The sequence below is a fragment of the Diadema setosum genome, chromosome 1, assembly GCF_964275005.1.
Source record: "Diadema setosum chromosome 1, eeDiaSeto1, whole genome shotgun sequence".
NCBI lineage: Eukaryota > Metazoa > Echinodermata > Echinoidea > Diadematoida > Diadematidae > Diadema > Diadema setosum.
Window position 1 is genome coordinate 1,528,590 of NC_092685.1, and position 21,434 is coordinate 1,550,023.

At 37.9% G+C, this 21,434-nt stretch overlaps 1 protein-coding gene across 1 annotated transcript in view; it reads left to right on the forward strand.

Moving 5' to 3' along the window:
* The window catches only part of LOC140232693 (uncharacterized), an 80,125-nt gene that overhangs the window by 57,914 nt on the left and 777 nt on the right, over nucleotides 1-21,434 (forward strand). Inside the window, exons 21-35 of the mRNA XM_072312814.1 lie at nucleotides 503-656; nucleotides 968-1,011; nucleotides 2,052-2,087; nucleotides 5,811-5,840; nucleotides 6,579-6,665; nucleotides 7,274-7,527; nucleotides 7,948-8,099; nucleotides 8,611-8,785; nucleotides 9,916-10,074; nucleotides 11,783-11,840; nucleotides 14,332-14,397; nucleotides 15,843-16,034; nucleotides 18,389-19,121; nucleotides 19,392-20,474; nucleotides 21,184-21,278. Of these exons, the coding sequence (XP_072168915.1) occupies nucleotides 503-656; nucleotides 968-1,011; nucleotides 2,052-2,087; nucleotides 5,811-5,840; nucleotides 6,579-6,665; nucleotides 7,274-7,527; nucleotides 7,948-8,099; nucleotides 8,611-8,785; nucleotides 9,916-10,074; nucleotides 11,783-11,840; nucleotides 14,332-14,397; nucleotides 15,843-16,034; nucleotides 18,389-19,121; nucleotides 19,392-20,474; nucleotides 21,184-21,278 (3,318 nt within the window). The remainder of the gene's footprint in view (nucleotides 1-502; nucleotides 657-967; nucleotides 1,012-2,051; nucleotides 2,088-5,810; nucleotides 5,841-6,578; nucleotides 6,666-7,273; nucleotides 7,528-7,947; nucleotides 8,100-8,610; nucleotides 8,786-9,915; nucleotides 10,075-11,782; nucleotides 11,841-14,331; nucleotides 14,398-15,842; nucleotides 16,035-18,388; nucleotides 19,122-19,391; nucleotides 20,475-21,183; nucleotides 21,279-21,434) is intronic.

Genomic DNA, 21,434 nt, shown 5'->3' on the forward strand with positions numbered 1-21,434 from the left:
TTCAAGAATGTAGTTTATATATCCCTTTCATGATATCAGAGATACATAATGTATTTGTCAATTCGTATCCAAAAACTGCTCAAAAAGATTAGAATGATGTAAAATCTTTGACTAGATGCACTCCAATTTGGTGATTGTTGTTGCTTTATGACAGACATGTATACCAATACACACATGCACCATTGTTCAAATCATTAATTCATGATAAGTCATGTGCTAGGTAATATATTGCATAGACACAAATACTGTAAAACGAGAAATTTTCGCGTGCATTTTAATTTCGCGAATTTCGCGAGCGCCAAAATTCGCGAAATTAAAATGCACGCGAAAGCTTTTGTCTACACTACATGCATTGAATGCCAGTAGCAATTCGCGAAAATTTCATGCCACGAAAAAGGCTTTCGGCTCCAATTCGCGAAAATTTCATGCCGCGAATATTTCATGTTTTACAGTATGCTAGTACCTGCATTAAGCCATATATTTCTCTGTCTTTCCTGTGTAGGAGACAATAACCGAGGCTCCTAGTCCCACCAACTACAGCAGCCCCACCCACCCAAGAGGGCGCTGGGCCCAAAACATCAACGACGGACCCATCAAAGTCAAATCACAGATGGAGATGAACCAGAGTATTGAACTCAGACTTGAGGACTGCTTTGGTGGGTTGGATGGATGCATCAGTTCAAGGATATATCTCCCTTTTCCCCCTCAATCTCTAATATCACAATTCTGAGAATATTTAACAGCATACAATGTATCTTGTAGAATTAAAAGTAGTAGTAAGAGTAGTAGTAGTAGTAGTAGCAGTAGAAGAAGAAGTTGTAGAAGTAATATTAAAAGTATTAGCAGTAACGATATTGGTATGAGCGTTAATTACATGAAATATGATATGAATAAATATCAGGATATTTTTTAGAATAAATGAAATCTCGTTAACACTTGTTTGTGCTGATTTTTATCTTGCTTTTAGATCGAAGGCGCTACACGGTGGAGCCAGACGTCCTCCTAGAGCAAGTAAGACCATTTGCTAGTCGTTCTCGAGTAAGTACCTCTCTTTCAGATTTTTCCCACCACACCATGAAGAGCTCATGATCAAAAGCCATCCGATAATCAGCCGCATGTGATCCTCTGCTGCTCCATGACTCACAACTTACCCGTCGCCATGGCTACATGGGAATAACACATCTAAATTCAAAGCATGGTTTGCATTTGATATATAGCCATCTGTATTTGATGTAGTCATGGTTGGTGCATAACACAGTAAGTACTGTGGCTGTGTGGATGTTCAGTTTGGTCATCATTTGATCTGGTGTCATGTTTTTTGTTTTGTTGTAATGTAAGTTGTCATGTTTTTGTTCCCCCAGATAGCAGTACAAAAAGCTTAACACTGCAATTATTCATATATTGAGAGAGGCAGAGCATAACATTTCATAAAGTGAGTAAGTAAATAAGAACGTTCTGACCTTAGAATAAAATGATTTACTAGTGTACTTATAAAGCATGGAATAGTAATGTGTGCTGTAAATGGAAATCACTAGATATTTCAGACATTTAGGAAAATGTTTTACAAATTTAGGTGCCATCCATCTTTTCTTATACCTCATCACCTCACAGACCAAAAATGGCACTGAAGTATATTTTGCATTCAGTTCACCAGAGAGCACTGCTCAAGCTATGATAGCATCTCTTGTATGCACCCAAATCCCGTCTACACATACTGTAAATGACAATCTAAGAAGCTATCCCTAGCTCCACACAACTCTGACTATTGGTGTGTCTAGGGCTAAATCAAATGACATGTATGTATGAATGCAGAGAATGAGGTAATGGTAACTGTCTCCCAGACCAGCTAACTCACTGTTTCCCTGTCACCTCACTATAGACCTTTTCCTTTATGGATAATGGATTCAGCCCAATGTTTCAGGTATTATCAATTAAGATTTTATTGCAAGCCGCTTTCTGCACCAAACTAAATCAAATTTGCCAAACAGAAACTTTTCTTTAAATCTCCTTTTTGCCCTTTGCTCCCAATTCTGCTACTTTGCTTTACAAAGAGACGCCTTGTCCAAAAAATGCTCGGTTTGAAGACAGTAGGTATACTTTCATTGATACTTTGCACACAGTTGAAGTGAAAATTATTGCTGTGCAGCAGAGTACTATCCCTCTATCTTCAGTGTCTACTTTCTCTCGTGATGTTCTACCAAGTCAAGTTCTGATTCTAGAGATACTTTCCAGCCTCCTACTCTGCAACTGTCAATTTCTTTTTTCACTGTTCCTGAGTTTCCAGCTCCATTCTTTCATCTTCTTTCAGCCCATTCCTGCTTCTCTTTTTTTCCACTATGGAATCATAAATTGTGTGTGTTTTCGTCTTGGAGTGCTGTGAGGTACCAGTATCTAAAAGCACATTAAATGTGAAGTTCAATCTAGCACAAAGCCCTCTCTCAAGCACCCTGTTTCTAATGCCTTTCTTGTGAATGATATCTGTTTTTTTTTTCCTGCCGAAAGCACAAATCCCTCAGAAAACGATGGCAAAGCCGTGTGGCAAGTATCAGCAATTAATGCAAATTCTTTAAAAGCTCACTAAAAACCTTGACTACCTAATCAAAAATTTCTCCAAATATATACCTTTTAACAGGCTTTTAAAGGGCATTCTACAGTCCTCAAACAAAATACTTATATTGTGTGTTGGAATTGTACGGGGTTACTATTATAAGAAATCTATCGCAGCATCTATTTCTCAATCATTATTAAACACTTGCATGTGTCTGCAATTGTCTTCTTCATGCAACAACTAAATGTAAACATATGTGTCTAACACAATAAAATCAATTTTAAAGGTATTGTGTAAGAAACACTAACATCCATCATTACCAAATCAAAAAGCAATTTGATTTGAAATGTTCGTAATAGTTTTAGATATTATATGAAGAAATTTGTTGAAAGCTACGTAGAAGGCTACTTCCTTTAACAGTTTAAGAACTCTGCCTTCTTTCCAGCATTCAAGATGTATGCCTTGATTGTTGAAAACTCACTGTAGAATCTTGCAAGATATAGGAAGCAAATGTCCTTAAAGGACAAGTTCACCTTCATAAACATAAGGATTGAGAGAATGCAGCAATATTAGTAGAACACATCACTGAAAGTTTGAGGAAAATTGGACAATCGATGCAAAAGTTATGAATTTTTAAAATTTTTGTGTTGGAACTGCTGGATGAGGAGACTACTACAGCTTGTGATGCGTACAACAGTATAAAGAAAATGTAAAGAAAATTCAACATATTTTCACTTTTTTTGCATAATAAAAGAGCACTTGACTAGCCTCTTTCTAAAGGCAGGGGGAATAATATTACCCATAACATATGTCGGTAACAAGTCAAGGGAATGTGTGCTTTTTTCAAAAGATAAAATTTTGTGAAATTCTCTTTATATTTTCCTTATATTGTTGTACGCTTGTGACATCATACACTGCAGTAGTCTTCTCATCCAGCGGTGACTGCACAAAAACTTCAAAAATTCATAACTTTTGAACGGATTGTCCGATTTTCCTCAAACTTTCAGTGATGTGTTCTACTAATATTGCTACATTCTCCCAATCCTTATGTTTATGAAGGTGAACTTGTCCCTTAATTCTCGTTGTAACAGCTGATAGAATGGTTGGTTAGAGTTGATTGTGTTTGTTTGAGAGGAGTACTCAACATGACTCTGTATAGTATTGGTTCATGGAAAATTGGTCTTGCTGCTTTCAGTCCTGAATAATTATCATATGATGAATAGTGGCTTGTAATACATTCTGTTTACAGTACAAGAGACATGTGAAAAATATGAAGTATGTTTAGAAAACTAGATTAATCTTTAATAAGAATGTTTTACTGTGGAACACGTTTAGATATATTGACTAGCCATATTGTTTGTATTTCATATGAACTGTGGGAGATGGAGTGACTAGAGAAGCATTTCCTCTGTGCAAAGAAATGGAAGAATTTCTTTTCAAACCCCAACTTGTGCCACACATAATTTCTCTGGAGAATCTTACATGATTGATGGGGTTGTGAATGTTGCTGGATGTGATATGATGAATAGCATAACACTGAATGTTTGATCTCATTTTATGATATGACTGACACATGTTATTGATGGATCTTCTAGTACTTATATACTAGTCTTGGTAAACTTGCTGTGGACAGCATTGCTAATTCTCTAACAGTAAGGTAGGGTCACTTGCACTGTCACAACATTCCTCACAAGTGTGAGTAAAATGCACTTACATGTTTTACATGTTGTAGGTTTCTGTGCAGTAACTTATGCCAGATGTCTTATGTATGATAGACACCAGAAATGTGATCAGTTATATGTACTGTGTATGTATCAGTCTCCCCTCAAATTTAATCTCATGTGACTTGTTTGAGCTCAAGAACATCCTATGTGCACTGGGAGCCATGGAATGATACAGTCTTTTTGACAGAAATCCTTCCCACAACATCCATGCTACATTAGTCACGTCATTATTCACAGCAGTCCACTTTCTGCGTACTGATATTTGCATGTTCTAATTGTTATAATGTCCTAATTATTATAACCCTATTGCAGAGCATTAACTGATACCATCTGTAAGTGTTGTCAACATCCAGGTTTTAATTCCAAGATGGAAGTACAAGATGGAAGTACAGAACTATTCCCATATAAAATTGTAGTGGCCTCAGAGATCGTAAGAATTGTATCTGTGATCCTCATGATAGTTTTCTAATTGAGAGCAGCTGAGTTTGTAATGACGTTCTGTTTTCATGGAGTTATATTTTTAACATGCTTGGGTTTGGGTTTTGTTTTTTTCTGCTATGATTTCAATCTTGAGGAACCCATTTCATTTCATCTAATTTTCACCACTTTATGAATGCAGTTCTGATTTTGAAGAGTGAATAAATCATAATTACTTTATGTAAAGATAGTCAAACTTCTGAGTGTTCCAAATGTTCTTTGCTCACATTACAACTAATTTTTTATATTTATCAACAAAGTATAAATATATCATTTATTAATATTTTTATATGGTGGTCAATTCCAGATATAAATATGAATTTGATGCTTACAATTTATGTATTCATTACAAAAGCCCAATTTCAAAATGTGCACATTTAGTATTCTTAAATGTGTCTTTACATAATGTTAACTATGACTGCTTATGTTATTAACGCTGATGAAGATTTTAATATGTCAAGATAGTGTATAAACTACACTATAATGTAGATTATGGTATCTCTTACTAATCAGCCACTTGCTTCTATACTGACAAGTTTTGCTTAAACAGATTTAACCATTCTATCTGCATTTGATACATATTCTTGGAAGACTTTTCCATTTACAGTTTTAGATGTTAAAAAATGTCAAAACAACCATGAATAATGCATTGATGATAGTGTAAATTGTGGAGATGATATTCTTGTTTATATTTTTGGATATCTTGTATTTTGATGCAAATTGTGATGTGTTAACAATTTTTGATGAGCTTGCTTACATTCTGCAAGCCTTTATAACCTTGGCAGCATTTATGAACTAGTCAAATTCTTACATTAAGAGATTCCTATGCTATTATATCATTGCATTTATGAATACTATGATCTTATTTCTATATTTTTTACAATAATTTGCCATTTCACACTGACTATGGTTTATAATAAAGATGTAACTATCTGAAAAAAAAGAGAACATTATTGCTTGTCAGGTAAGTATGACATTTGTATAGATATCATGGATTTGTGTGTATACGTACATATTTCTTGTCAAAAATTAATGTTAGTTTGCTTTGATTTCTTCCTCAGGGTCCGTTTGCTGGGATGGATGCTGAAGAGGTGAGAATGTCATGTAATCATACTTCTTGATGCTAGGAGTGCTGAAGGTTGATATTCCCGTATCTTTTTCAGAACTAAGTCATGCTAGTCAATGAATCTGTATACCTGGTGAAATTATTCTGTTTGTCATTTTGTGTAAATTTCAGGGAAATAAGCAAGGAAAGGTACCTGTATATCTTTTGAATTTCTCCAGACAAGACTTATGTGATGCTAATGAAATAGATGATAATTTCTCTATTTCCATGTTGAACATTTTTAATAAGAACTATCAAATTCTTCAGAGGCCTTGTAATGAATAGTATTACTTAACAAAGCACTTCATTGATACACTAAAGTCAGAAAGAGCATTGATGACCTTTTACCTCTTAAAACTATACGTCGTCAGTTATCAGTGATAGTGATAGTGGTGTGTCATTGCGACTCTTAAGTCTTTTAAGTTAATACCTGTTCTGATGCAAACTGCTGCATTAATAGGAGTGTCAATGCTATCATTTTAGCCAAATAGAAATAATGTAAGAGTGATTATTGTAACTTTCACAGACTGTATGCTGTTACCTTGTAGGTGTTGATAACATAGGTTTAACCTGTCGCTTGGTTTACAGGAATGTTTTCTTCTTTCTCATTTATCAGGACGTTGGAAAGAGAACCAAAGCCTTTCCATTTTCTAAGCTATTCTGAAAATATCTTGGATGTCTGTTTATATCTATTTCTATGTTTGTATGTGTGTGTGTTGAATAGATTGCCAAGATTTGTGGCGATGAATTTGTTCCTGCATCCCAGAAGTTTGGACTGCAAGCACAAGATCAGTTTGATGGTGATGAAAAGGTACAGCAGTAGATGTACATCTCCAAGTTTGTGTGACATCACATGATGACTCACTGTCCATAGATATAGAAGCAATGACTCACTGTAAATATAGAAGCAATGACACAAGAAAGATCACGACATTCCAAAGCACTGTCTCATATGAAATTATTTTTCTTTTTTTTCCCCTTTACTAAATCAGCGAATTTGTCTAGTAATGCAATCTAGACAATTAAGCACTGCTTACTGCTAAAATCTCTACAATGCTCTCTTGTCAGCTGTTACAAAATTGAATATTTAACCATCACAATTCAGTGTAGGTTGTATACTCTGTGTATATTAACCTTGTATTTTCACAATTTATAGGGACACCCTGTACACCCTGTAATTATTTGAAATGGACTTGTGTATGACTTGTATTAGAAGTGGCTTCTGCCAACTGCATGTATTTCACCAATACAGGAACACACAGTGCCCACTGGAATGATGAAAGAAAATGTCATTTTGTTTTGGTGTGAAGTAAGGCATTGCTTTGCACGTTGTAGTCAAAACTCATGAACTGTAGCTGTTGGATGTAGAATGGTAGATAACCAAATGGATAATCTCTTTTCACTGTGCCTCACACACAGATGACAGGCTTTGTGACCACAGCCAGGGGGAGTGACCCATTCATCCCGCCAATGTCCCTAAGAGCTCAAGGTGCCACCGTCGCCGATGGCAACCATGATGCAGGAGATGGGGCTGTTGTTGAGGACATTGAAGGAGATGATGAGGAAGATGAGGAGGAAGAGGAGGAGGAGGAAGAAGAAAAGGATGATGATGCAGAGGAGAAGCAGATCATCTTTTACCCACCGGAGGAGGAAGCATCATCTTCACCAGAGAGGTATTAACCCCTACAGATTGATGCTGATGGCTCTATCCTGGAGAGCTTTTTATTTGATAAAAGAATCCCATATGTGAAATGTTACAGTAATTGTAGTAGCAGTTCATTTCCACAAAATATACTTAACATTTTTTACTTAATTGATTTATAAGATGTGCAGTAAGTTTGCTTTTAGATTTGAAGTTTTAATTTCTCACAATTTCCATAAACATGAGACTAATTCGCAGCCTTTAAAATCTGCAAGTTCTGGTATATGTGACTTGTATTTGATTGTAGGTTTCAGTAAATGCAAAAATACTCACAATTGTAGTTTTGATTTGTGCAGGAGTGCTCTGTCTCTTGTTTGTAGAAAAAAAAAAGAAGAAGAAAAGTTGTGAGATTGTAATGCACACCTGACTTTTTATTCCTTTCACTATCAAGCCTTAAATTCCAAGTGACAGAGTCTACACAGAGTCATGAGGAACTGGCCAAGAGACATAACAGACACCGGTCAAAAGATGGCAGCAGAGAGAATTTAGCAAGTTTGAGAGATGAAAAGACAGACAGAGGAACACACACAGACACCAGTACTAGTGAGTACCTGTCTTATCATAGGACTGGAGTGTCATTTACTTGTGAATACGTATCAAAACTACCAGTATCTACCAGTAACCAGCACATGTAGAGTAAAATAAACAAGCTTTCTTTGACTTTTCAATAGTTCTTTATTTATGTGTATAACTTAATTCTGTGGCTTATATTGATTGATTCATGGATTTATGTTTACAAGTTCCTTGCCTTATATTAATTGTTTGATTTATGTGGATTAATGCATTCAAGTTCATGACTTTTTTTTTTTTTTTTTTGCAGTTTATACTTTATGTGTGTAATCTACCACATAGAAAATCATCAATTTGATGTGTAAACAGACTTTGAATTACATTTATGCAGATGAGTATTAAGAGACAGGTGTCACCATTGTGATTTGCAACTTCAAATAGATTGAGCTTGTGTGAAATGTAATGGAAAATATTACAGCATATCAACAAAAGCCTGGGTCAGACACTTATCCCTTCAGATTATTACACTTAAAATCACATTCAGGCAATACCGAGGATGATCGGGCAGAAGATGAAAGTGATGAGGATGATGAGGAAGATGAGGAGGAGGTTGAGAACACCACACCATCAGGGTCTCCAACCCGCAAGCTTCATCCCATGGAGCCTCCATCACCAACCACCACACCGGATGAAGAGAAGTTTCTTCACACTAATTTCAGGTAAGAATTTCTTACTATTTTCTTCTTTTTTTTGGGGGGGGGGGGGGAAAGGGGTTTGATTTCTTAGAGCATATATTCTGTATTTACTGTGGAAGAACCTTCCACAAATCTTGTTGCATAAATTGTTTTTTTTTTTTTTTATGTTGACCGCAAAGTGAATCTATTTCCCTTTCTGTCAAAATCAGTTCTGCGATTACTGAGGTTACTTGTGTGTGCTCCCAACGTGTGCTGAAGATGAGGAATGTATTGTTTGTTGCACAGTCCAATGACATGTAGATTTGTTATGACTGTGTATGTGTGTATGGATTTGATCACTAATCTTGCATTTGTTAGAATTAACTCATTCAGAAATCAGTTCACATGCATGACACAGTATTCAAAACATTTACCAGTATACAAGATTTGTTTTGTTGCATTACTATGTATTTGATTAACATTTACAGCATGTTTAGGATGTTCTGTTTTAATTTGATGTGTTGCTCTTCCATTGAACATTTCATATGATTTGGGTTAAAATGATTTGCTCATGATGAAAGTTGTAAAGATGTAAGAAAAAGTGGATGGCAGAAAATCCAGTGCAGGCATTTTCCCTCTTTTTGTATCAAGCTCTGAATGGTGTTTATTCAAGATATGAATGACTGAGTGAATGCAAAGTATTTTGAGAGCAAGCTACAAACAATGGGGTTTGTATGGAAAGATCCTGGAAGTTATGTCGACAAAGAGTGCTATAGAAGAAACATTATTTCAGCTGGCCCATAAGCCTTAAACATCGGTGTTTGGATTTTAATAACGTCTATTGAATTCCAGAAACCCAGTTGACATCCTGATAGTGCTGCATTATCATAGGGTTGCTGAGTAAATGTTACACCCAAAATTCTGTGTATGCATTGTCTGTACTGTGTGACTAATCAAGTGTAGTTTACATTGACAGGGAGTTTAGTCACAGTAATCAAAAGATTTACTTTTGTGAGATGCTGGTAGCTGCCTTCCACTTCACACACAGTTTTCCACCCAACCCAATGCCATCCACTATACCTACCCCCTTGCCCATGTTCCACCAATTTTCCCTCCCTCAATCCCCCTGCCCTCAATTAATAATGGCCCCACCCACCCTCCCATTTTGCATGTAGTTTTGCTGAAAAGGAGAAAATTGGGGATTTCACGGAGCAGGAGAAGTTTGGCCGGTGTCTGGAGCAGCTGCAGTCCCGCTTTGCGTCGGCGGACGTCAGCTGTGGGAGACTGAGCATCTCCTCTCGATTCCTGTCACGATCTCAGCAATCGATCAGCAGGTGACTAGCCTCAGCTCAAGACTCTCTCTCAGCATTCTTTTGCTTCCTCTCATTCTCTCTTGATGTGATGTGTACTTAACGGCATGCTGGCAAGCCATTCCTGTGTGTGTTTCCCTTCGTAATCTACACAAATGTTTGATTTTCCCAAATAAATATAGTCAACTTCTTATCAGGCATATCAAAAAGTTATTGTAGCTTCTAGAAGAGACATGAGATGATAAAGAGTGAATATATCCTAGTCAGTATGACGATGAGATCCTTTTTGATATTCACATTTTTTTTTTATAGGGATTAGTTATATTATATTTTTTGCAACCATTCTTTAAGTTTTGTTTTGTCATGTAATTATTTACGCAATTTTGTTTCTACAATGTATTTGAAGATCAAATATATGATTTCAGTTGTCTGACTGCCATACAGTGCCACATATCAAATCATAGTCCTAACCAATGCACACCATACTAGCTTCTCTGTGTCATTTGCTGGAATGAAGTGGGCTGTCAACGAGAGAGGAACTGTGATCTGTGTCTTTGATTATCAACCCACTGAAGACTAGTCCCCAGTATCTGATTGACAAATTGCCTACATCGACGTTGTAGGGCAATTTGTCAATCAGTTGCAATGAAAACATCTCAACGGAAGAATTTCATGAATTTGAATAGGCCCAAGTATACTCAGGCAGGTGTCTATGGGAAATGCGTGTTATAGCAAAATCAGTTAGTCCTCAACAGTTTAATATGATTTAACAATTGTAGCTTGCCCCATTCCACAATGAGATACAAGAGACATATTAAGGATATAAGGTGTCTTTAACAGGACTGGGTCTCAGCATGAATTAGATTGAAGATGTGATTAAAACCTTTTATAATATTAAAGCAAGCCATTGATTGAGCAGCTGTTTATCGTCTGTGATGTACAACTGAAAATAAACTTAGTGAAAATGAAGGTTGTCCAAGACATTTCAGGGCCCCGTTTTATCAAAAGATATAATCGATTCTAAATTTCCTTACCACACAGGCTGCCATAGACTTACCATAGAGATCAACTATATAATCAATTATAACTCTTCATAAAAGAGGGCCCTGGTCATATTTTTATGACATGCTTGTGGATGGTTTGATGTGATCAAGATTCTGTGATGACTCATATCTTGTGTTGCATCAGAGTGCCAGGCCCTTATCACATGGCGTATAAAGAAGTCCTTACAAATTGGTGTTTCCTGCACAGAAGGTAGTCTATTCACTAAGCAGCAGAATCATGTGACATGGTTCTTGCTCGACACATTAGTTTCAGTCATCTCCTACCCTCTACAACAGATTCACATACTCCTGATAACAGCTAACTGTTTCTGCTCAATAGAACTTCCATCAAGAGACCTACTTTGTGCACAATGAAAGCTGATTCTAGCTTCAGAGCATTCTCAACCATCATTTATTGATCGGCAAATTTTGGCAAGGAAGCTGAAAGTAACAGACTTAGAGGACATTCTGTGAGACTGCCTGATGCTAGAGGAGATATGACAGTGCAATGTGTGTATATGTGGACTAATATGGAGAATGGACCGTGTTGGATAGTGTGATTAGTAGCAATATCAATATGTATATGTGGACTACTATGGAGAATGGACCATGTTGGATAGTGTGATCAGTAGCAGTATTTTTCTCTGAAGTATTCATGCTTGGTATCTTCCTTGAATTGTGTGTTATAGACTTCCTGCAGTTTCCTCACAAAGTTTTACTTCAACTCCAAGTATGAATGCAGAAGAGGTAAGCTTATGAACAACTCTCTTAGTGTGTGTTAACATTCACCTTCCTGTCATTGATATAGCAAGTTCATTCTGAAATGCACAAATTTAAGTTTTTAAGTCAAGTTTTTTATCATATGTCAATGTATGACCTTTATATAAAGTCAAGTTCACAGTTTTAGAATAAAATCTTTTTGTGTGTAGTATTCATATTGAACAAAGTGAAATTAAAGCAACATATTAACAACAATTTGAAGAAAATTATGACATATTAAAAGAATCTTGTGCTCAATGAGATGTTCATATGTCATTGAGCATTGTTTGTCATTATAGTCATATGTTAGCAACTGTTTCTTTAGGTGTTTTGAAGTTTTCTTTAAATACCATATATCATAACTTGCCAACACCCAAACCGTTATGATTTTCATAACTCTTGTCCAAGTTTTATGTTAATTTTCTGCTTTGTTGCTCTAATTTCACTTTTCCTACAAAATAATGTTATTTAGATGAAGTTTTTCTTTTTCTTCAATGAATCTAACCTGACAAAAGTGTTTGTATTGTATATTCAATATCAATATAAATTCAGCATACCTGATAACCCTTTCAAAGAGTTGTAATGACTTACATATTTAGCATTATTTGAAAAATTATAAAGCAGTACTTATGCATGCACTGTATTATAATTATACTGCAACACAGTGATCCATTATTCCTTGTATGCAATATGATCCATTATTCCTTGTATGCAATGCCAATTGCAATATTATATGCTTTTAGTATTGTCTTTCATGACTTAAAATAGTGAGCATATTTATGTAATCCTTTTTGCCTGTTCATCTTTAGATGATATTGTATTCACAGCTATGAAATTTACTAATACTGGTGATGAGGATATTAAGCACGAATAGATATTTATTGCATTAACCCTAACTAGGCCGGGCTATTCAGGTAGATGATAGAGCCGGGGGGGGGCCTCCCAGGCCCCCCCTCCGGATCTCGGCCGTCGACCGCGCGATCGCGACGAAAATTGGCACACACATTGCCTATGATGTAATCTAAAGTACCATGAAGTTAATTTTTTTCAAAAATTATCATTTACACTAAATTATGCTAATTTATGCATAATGATGCATGAAATCAGACAATTTGGTATAAATCACTAAATAAAGCTCAAAACAGGCACATTTTTTGTGTAAATATTCTTTTTAGTGTCCTTAGCAAATGTAAGAGAAAAAAATTGCGCAATCAGAAACAATTTCCTAAGTATTTTATTGTTTTTTGAATTTCTTATGTATTTCTTTGTTTTTTCGACTTTATGTTTTCCATTGTTTTTTCGATGAAATTTGTCCATGACATTGTTCCGAACAAGAAAATGCATTTTTAATTGATTTTAATCGATAAAACCCCAAAATAATCATGCTTTTACGAAGTTTGCCTATAAACACAGTTTGCATTGAAATTGTACACAAATTCATGTTTTTGAGCAATTTTTGGTCTGACATGCACGTGCATATTTATGCGCAACTTCGGAACTGCGCACCCGGGCATCGCAAATTTGGTGTCAAAAGATGCGGGAGACTCGAAAGAAAAAAGTCATGAAACGTCGCGGCGATAGCTTCTCGCGATAGCGATACATCGCGCGAAACGTCGAGGGGGGGGCCTCGGAGGCCCCCCTCCCCGGCCTAGTTAGGGTTAAGTAAGATTAACTCGTGGAAAAAAAAAAAGTGGTGTTATAGAAGTGCTGGATTAGCAATGATATTTGTATTACTTTATTGTTGGTATGAAAGCACTGATAGAATGTCAGATTGTAAGTAATCAAGATATCCAGTCAATAGATAGAATTGGACATACTATTGATCATGATGTAATTTTTGTTGCTTTATATTTGCCTGCTTGCAACATTAGGTAGTTTACCACTATACAGATGTATTCTCCTACTTTGGTATATACATTGTTCAAACGGTACGTTCTTTCACATTGAGTATATAAGTACAGTTGACTCCTGTTATAACAAAGTCCTCTGGATCAGCAGTTTTCTTTTGTTTTATTGAAATTTTAGTAAGTAATAATTTTTGGACCCTAATTGTTCTTCGTTGTAACAGAGTCTCATTATAACCATATTTGTTCTAACAGGAGTGCACTGTACGGAAGAGTGCAGTCAGCATGGCCTAAGTCAATTCTGTTATGACAAAAAAGAAAAACAAACAAACAAACAAAAGTGGCAGTATTGACTGTACCATCTTCATTTGAAACCCAAGTCAGTGTATGTTCATATAGCAGTCTGGACAGTGTATTGACTGATGGAAGGTTGGCTGTACATTATTTTAAACCTAGACAGCATGCAGCATTGCTTACTCCTACATGAAAACTGGAGATGGCTTTACACTTGGTGTATTCAGTCAGATTCACACTCTTACATGGCTTGGTGTATCCCTTACACTTCCTTCTGGTATAGTGCTTACACTTCCCTCTGGTGTATTGCTTACACTTCCTTCTGGTGTATTGCTTTGTAGTACCTGAGACGACGTAAAGAAGAGGTGGCCAGAGCAGTGGAGGAAACAAGAAAGAGGCTAACCTCAGTAAGATTGCATGCATGGTTCAGTCGGAATCACCACACTCTAACACTTACTCTCAATTCTTGATTGTCCAAATCACTCCTGAAAGCCCCCTCACACCTGAGCGAATGTAGGGGGACGAAGGGGGACGAATGAGAAAAACGTACGAAATGCGCGCGAATTCAACGATTTCAAATAAAGTTGCCTTCAAATCATCCGATTATAAACTAAAGTCAAATATGATCAACGAACGGTAAGCGAAGGATAAATATGACATGCGAAGGATAACGATTTTTCGGTTCACTTCTTTGAGTAAATTGCGGCCGAAGGCGAGCGAAGGGTTGATATGACCCAATAAGACGAACGAACAATGAGCAATGGTTTGATATGGCGTGCGATTGGAAACGAAGACGAAAGAATAGATCAGGCATTCTCGTACGTGTGTGTGCGCTCCTTGGGGAGTATAAAAGCGACCAGGTCCGTCCAGACTTCAGTGCGGCCAGAGAAATCATCCTCGCAACATTTACATTTAAAGGACGACAAAGATAAACAATAAAATCAGCCGGAAGATTCCAGTATTTTTGGCACTGTAAACATTAATGTTTTTTTTCGCAAAAATTGTGCGAGTACGTGGAAGGTGATAGTCATCATGATGATGAGTTGGGTAGATATGAAGAGAGTTATTTCTTATGAACATGTGCAAAAATGTCAGGAAGCTCATCAATTGAAAATTTATACATAAAAATACCAACATTATAATGAAACAAATTAATCAATTTCAGATTTTTGCTTCTACACAAAAGATCATTTGTGTGAAATAAATATCCAATATTATTAATTATTCTTAAAGCACGTTTTTGAAGAAGAAAAAGGGTATCAAGCAAAAACTGAGATGAATTGCCCCAATTGCTATCATTTTAGCAAAAAAATAAATATGGAAACAGTAACAATGGAGGTGAGATGATAACAAATTTGACGTACCCCTAAATTGACTCGACCTACCCCCTTTCCCCTATTGTATCGTACCTACCACCAACATCGCACCAGATAAATTTGTAGTCACTGTCCACTATGATAGCCAACAGGATTATACTAAAAAAGCCCATGTAGTTGCAGCATAGCGAGCCGGACAGTGGAGGCTCTCTGATGACCACATGCTTGCCATCAATAGCTGCCACACAGTGGGGAAAATTCCACCGCTTGTAGAATCCACCGGCAAGTTGTTTCCATCCATCAGGGGTTGAAGGGGCTGTCATGACTTCATCTGCATACTCGTCACATATGGCCTGACACACTTCCCTGGCCACTACAGATAGGGTGTTTTCAGGCACCGTCCACCCATACTGCATGTCGGAGTACTTGGTGCCAGACACAAGATGACGGAGAGTAGCTGCCAACTTGAGACCTTCTTCCAGCAGCTCCCTGTACCAGGTGTACTGCCTCCTGATTCTTCCTCTGACCCTCTCCAGGATTTCATCGTAGAGTTCAGGGGGCATGCAGAGAAGTTTCTTGAAAGTCGAAGAGTCTTCTCTTCGGAGCTCAACCAACAGCTGGTCGTAGATTCCAAAAGCCCTTCTTCTGGCAGGGTTCAGCCATGTCCTTCTCCAGATACGACGTCGTCTGAAGCCTCGTCTCCATCTGAATCGGCATCTGATGAACTGGTGTAGGTTCAGCTGCTGATGTATACTATCATTCTGAGCCATTGCCAGTAAATACTGGACTCTGAGGCGGGCTGCATCTTCCATTTTTCTGAAGAAACTTTGAAACTTTCAGGTGGAATGTTTATATATGAGTAGCGTGGCGAGTGGCTGGTCACAGAGAGCAGCTCAGCATTCGCCAATTTTTTCGTCAGGTCATTCGCTCGTTTTCGTATCACTTCGCAATCCATAGTTTGTCATAGTATCTCTTAGACTTGCCTTCGTGTATGCATCGCCTTTCAAATTTAGTAAAAGTCAATCTTACTTTCCCTTCGCATATAAGATGGCAAGCGAAAATACGTTTGTCATAGTATCTTCGCTTCTATGCGTAAGTCATAGTTAGTCATCGTGTTGCTTCGTTTAGGGTTCTTTCGAGATCGGTCCACCTTGGCAAAAGCGCGATGAGGGACTATGCGTGACGATAGCACACGAACGATAAACAAATGATTACCGCAGACTAAATAAGAGATGCAAATGACAGACGATTTTTCAATTCGTCTGGAAATTTTAAACATGTTCAAAAATCCCGTGCGAATTTGAATAATCGCAACTGTTAGTTCAGAAGGTGTACAAACCCAAACACGAAGGGTAAATATGACTTACTATCAATTACCATTGAAAACGATTTTTCCAAAAATGCCTTTCGCCAGCCATCGCAAGTCATATTTCAGGCAATTCGCTCAGGTGTGAGGGGGCCTTAAGTCTGACATCAAACAAGCAAAATAATGGCTTCCTTGATACATGAAATCTTCAGTGGTCTTTCTTCTTTCACTCTTTTTTTTTTTCTTTTCTCAATGTCTTCTTGCATTTTTCCTTTCTTGTTCTCCATTTTCTTATAAATGAAAAGAAAATAATAAAAAAATAATCCAAATTGCATTGGGGTTTCTTTTTTGTTTTGTTTTGAATACAATATTTACAATGAATGTGTAACTTACCTTCCAGTTTGAATAGTGTCTTCAAATCATTGTAGGTGTGCTTACCAAGAGGAGCCAGAGGCTAATGGTAAAGTTGCATACCATGACATTTAGTTGCATTGATTTGGACAAGTCAGCATTGGTTGTAAGTTCTGCAAACAGACAAATTGCCAGCGCACTTTTACCTTCTTTGACTACTAGGAACAGTATATTGTGATACTCCGTCTTCTCCTACAAGATCTTTGGTCTGTCCTTTATTAAATAATCTTTTTAGAGGCAAAATGGCATGCACACTGTACAAAGTCTAACACTATAACACATGCAGCTCCTCAGATGTTTGTCAATTTTATTCCGATTTCTAGTTGTTTTAATATTATGAGAAATATCCCAGATATACAGTTTAGCATACTTCAATGGTTTATCTGCAGTTGAAAAACCAAGGAGCTTTTTTCACCAACCAAGTACAGCAATAATGCTCACTTGCTTCTTGACTACTGTCATAATATGGCTCAAAGGTGCATATTACCAAATACTTATTGAATATGGGTCAGCATATCTTTAACTACCTCACATCAGATATATTTTATATTATTCATTTCCTGTTTTCTGTTTCAGCTACCTTTGTTGAAAGGAATGGATTAAAGAGAATAGCAAATTTTCTTGAACTTCATGTGGAAACTTCTGATGCAAAACGTATTGCCATCATTACCAAAACTTGTGACAAAGTTCTATCAATTTCAGCCCCAGAGTAGTCCTCAAGCACTCAAATTCAATCATAATTTTCTAGCTGAGGAACATTAATTATATCAGAAAAGATCTTGAGTTGGAGTCTCTTGTGAATGTTATTATCATAGTTTGGAAATCTGCAAGGATGAGGGTTTCACCATCAGTGTTGAAAGTTTGTATGATCACTACCTCTCTGCCATGTCTAGCTAAGAAATAATGCATACAAATAAGTTTGCTGAGCAATATTCCAACACCAGTGATCAGCCAAAAATCAAACATATAAGAGTTAAGAGATGTGGTTGTGCTTATTTTCATGTCTTTATGTTTGTCTCTGCTTTTCTCTAATTCTTTGGATAGAAATAATTTGGAAGAGCAGGACTAAATCTATTGTAACTGGAGCAATTCTGCTCAATGTCCACCGTAAGAATCAAAATTTTGTTCCTGCATAGTCCATGAAAATCTACAATCTAGACCCATATTTGATGAGGGGAACATTTGTTCGTATGAATGTTCCTGTTGAAAGGCTAAAGTTTTCTGTATTTTATCGTGTTGTCATATAATGACCAAGATAGTTTACCAAACTCACAGAAATACATTTATGACATTGTGTGTAGTCCAATGACACCATCTCGAATAGGAAATGATACTAGATAATTTTCTTTCCTTCTTCCATTCTAGCTTGGATGGAATGTGGGAGAAAAGAAACTTGGACTCAATCCTTCAGCCAAGGCCTCATCCCTGGCGGGTGTCATGGCAACAAAGCCCACCGAGCCACCCACTTTAGCTTCCCCAACACACCAGGCAGACTCCGCTCTAAAGTCTTCTTCCAGCTCTAGTGAAACTAATAACAATGACACCAGAGCCGCATCTCCCATTCCAAAGGAATTGACAGATAATGTCAGCACTGAATCTCCAGCAGCAGAGAGTAGTGGTACATCCAGGGGTGGTGCTGTCAAAGTGACTGAAAAAGAGGGAAAATGTTCTGAGGTTCATGCAGACAAGAATAGATTCGCAAGCAAAGAGAATTCTCAGGATTCCAGTCCAGATACAGGCAAGAACAATAAAAACAGCAGCACCAAAGCAGCAAAGATGACAGACTCAAAGGCAGGTCCTAAGAACACTGTGCTTGATGAAGTCAACAGACCAGCCATTGATCCCAAAACTCCTGAGAGCCTGAAGCGGCAGGCTTCTTTCTCTTCTGAGGAGACCCAGAGCTGTGACAATGATGCTGAACTGGATTCTAATAAAGAGAATCTGAGCAGTGTATCCCTGCTGAACAAGAAGACAGCTGAGATTAGCGGTGGTGGGGCTGGCAGTAAATCCCAGAGTGGTGGAGAGAGATCTAAGCCTGCTGGCAAGAAGAGTAACATGAGGAGAGTGGCCTCTCTCAATGATCTCAGGAAGGAGAGTCGTAAGTATCAAAAACTCTGAGGGTAGTTTTGGCAGAATAAGGATACAATGTTCAAAGCTTTACTCAAGCTCCCCCAACCCTCCCCCCCCCCCCTCAAAAAAGAGAGTATACCTTGCTAATACAGCAGTCAAATTGCACCAGCCTTCATATATTTTATAGGTGTAAAATGTGTTGTTAAAAAGATGTTCTTGTTTGCTGCTGGTTTGGGGTTTTCTGTATTTCAGACTAATGTTTCTGTATTTAATCAAATTGTCCTCATACACCCTCCAGTGGACAAGAATGAATCATCCCCGGTCCTGACAGCTCCAAGTCAGCCTAGCGGGAGGAGTTCCAGCACTGAGCGGGAGAGGAAACCAAGCAGGGATAGTCCAGCGAGGCAGAAGAGGCGGGATCGAGCAGTGGACCGTATGCTACCCCTTCTCCCAATGTCTAAGACCAAATCCTATGAGGCGAGGACAGAGAGCTCTATGGCCAAGGTAGTGAGGAGAATCAGTGAGTCTCCTCCACCATCCCCTAACACCTTGAGGAAGCGTAGCATCAATACCAACACAGGAAGTCCAAAGCTGGGTCCTATGAAGGCCATAGATCCTAGCTTTACTTCAGCAGCTGATGTGAATGATGACCTGAACAGTGAGGACTCCATGGAGAGTACGAGGACTGCAGAAGATGTTGGAGCCAAAGCCACCTCCAAGGATGCGGCTGATAAGTTGGCCATGCCGCCACCAGCATCAACCCATGTTAGCAAGACGAAGCCTGCCAAGAAGAATTCTGCCAGTAAAATGTCTGACCGGGGCCGGAGGAGGAGCCAGTCAACATCATCTTCAGCATCAGGTCGGGCTCGGCGAGCATCGACATCATCTCTTCCCCCAGACTCGTCAGAGAGCAAAGCCAAGCCTTCAAACCAAAGACCAAAGGGTGCTGTTGCTGATAGCAAGAAGAACAGTAATGCTGAAAACAAAGCTACAAGTTCAAGTGCAATAGGAAAAGTTTCTAATGTGGCAGGGAGAGGTGATAAAGGAAGTGGGTCAAAAGCAGATGATGCATCAAAGGGACAGAAAGCTCCTAAAGAGTCAAGAGACTTAGGAGGAGCAAAGTCACCACGGAGTGAACCAGTGGATGATGTCAAGAAAGATACCGCTAGTCCTGAGATGAATGATAGAAAGGATGAGGCTAGTAGCAGCAGTGAAGACACCATGGTGTTAGACTCCAAGAAGGGGACAGGGAGGGATGGTGATCTGAGGGGTGTAGAGTCAGAGAAAGCAGCTGATAGCAATCATACCAGTGAAGGGGCAACATCAGAAGAGGAGAAAGCCATGCGAGCAGATCTCAGGATTGACCTGGATGATATCACAGGTGAGAACACAGTCAATAAAATACCTCTTGTCAGCCATACACCCTTCTCAACACATGCTTTCACAGGTGTCACTTAGAAAGACTCAAAAACTTAAGTAGAGCCAAGTCGGTACTCTTATGATGATTCTTCCTTTATGCAGGTGAAGAGTAGTTGATGTATCTAACTACAAGTCTACTCCGATTATGCTGATATTGAAAGATGAAGAAAATCAAAATGCAAATCTATGAATCCATGCTTAGTAATACAGCATTTGAAGAGCAGAAGTTTGATTCTTTAGATTATTAGACCAAGATTACAGAAGGTGTTTAGGAAAGGTTAGATGTGGTCTGTTCAAACAGTGATAGATAGCACTGATCATGCCTATAGCATATAGTCTTGATTTGATCATTCCCAATCATAGACATCCAATATCCAAAAGATTCAAGAAGTACAATATCGACAGTTTTCAGTCAGCTGTAACAAATAGTGAATCATGATCAGTCTGCCTCAATGAATTTTGCTACAGGAGCAGCTACAAGAGCAGCTACAAGTGCATGGGCAAGTTCTTTCATTGTTCAGTGGAAGAAATGATTGCTAAAAAAACAAAAACAAAAGCAAAAAATGGAGGCGTTTTTTGTCACGTCCTTTCAAACACTATTTGGCAAATTGCTCAGAAACTGCTCAAATGTGAGAGAATGCTCAAAATGTCTTGTGTTGCCCTGGTTGTAGTTACAGGTACAGATGAAGATCCTGGGGCAGGTCTAAGGCGGAGTGTGGAGGCTATGAAGACTGCTTTTGACCAGTGTCTTCAATATGTCTCGGTGGTAAGTGATTTAATATTATACTAGGATCACCCAAACCTTGGATTTATCAGATTATTTTGTGATGTAACTCATTTGGACTTGCATGTATAAACCATGCTCCTGATTCCAACTTCACAAGTGTGTAAATGACAAAAGTGTTTTTCCAGAGTTTGGACA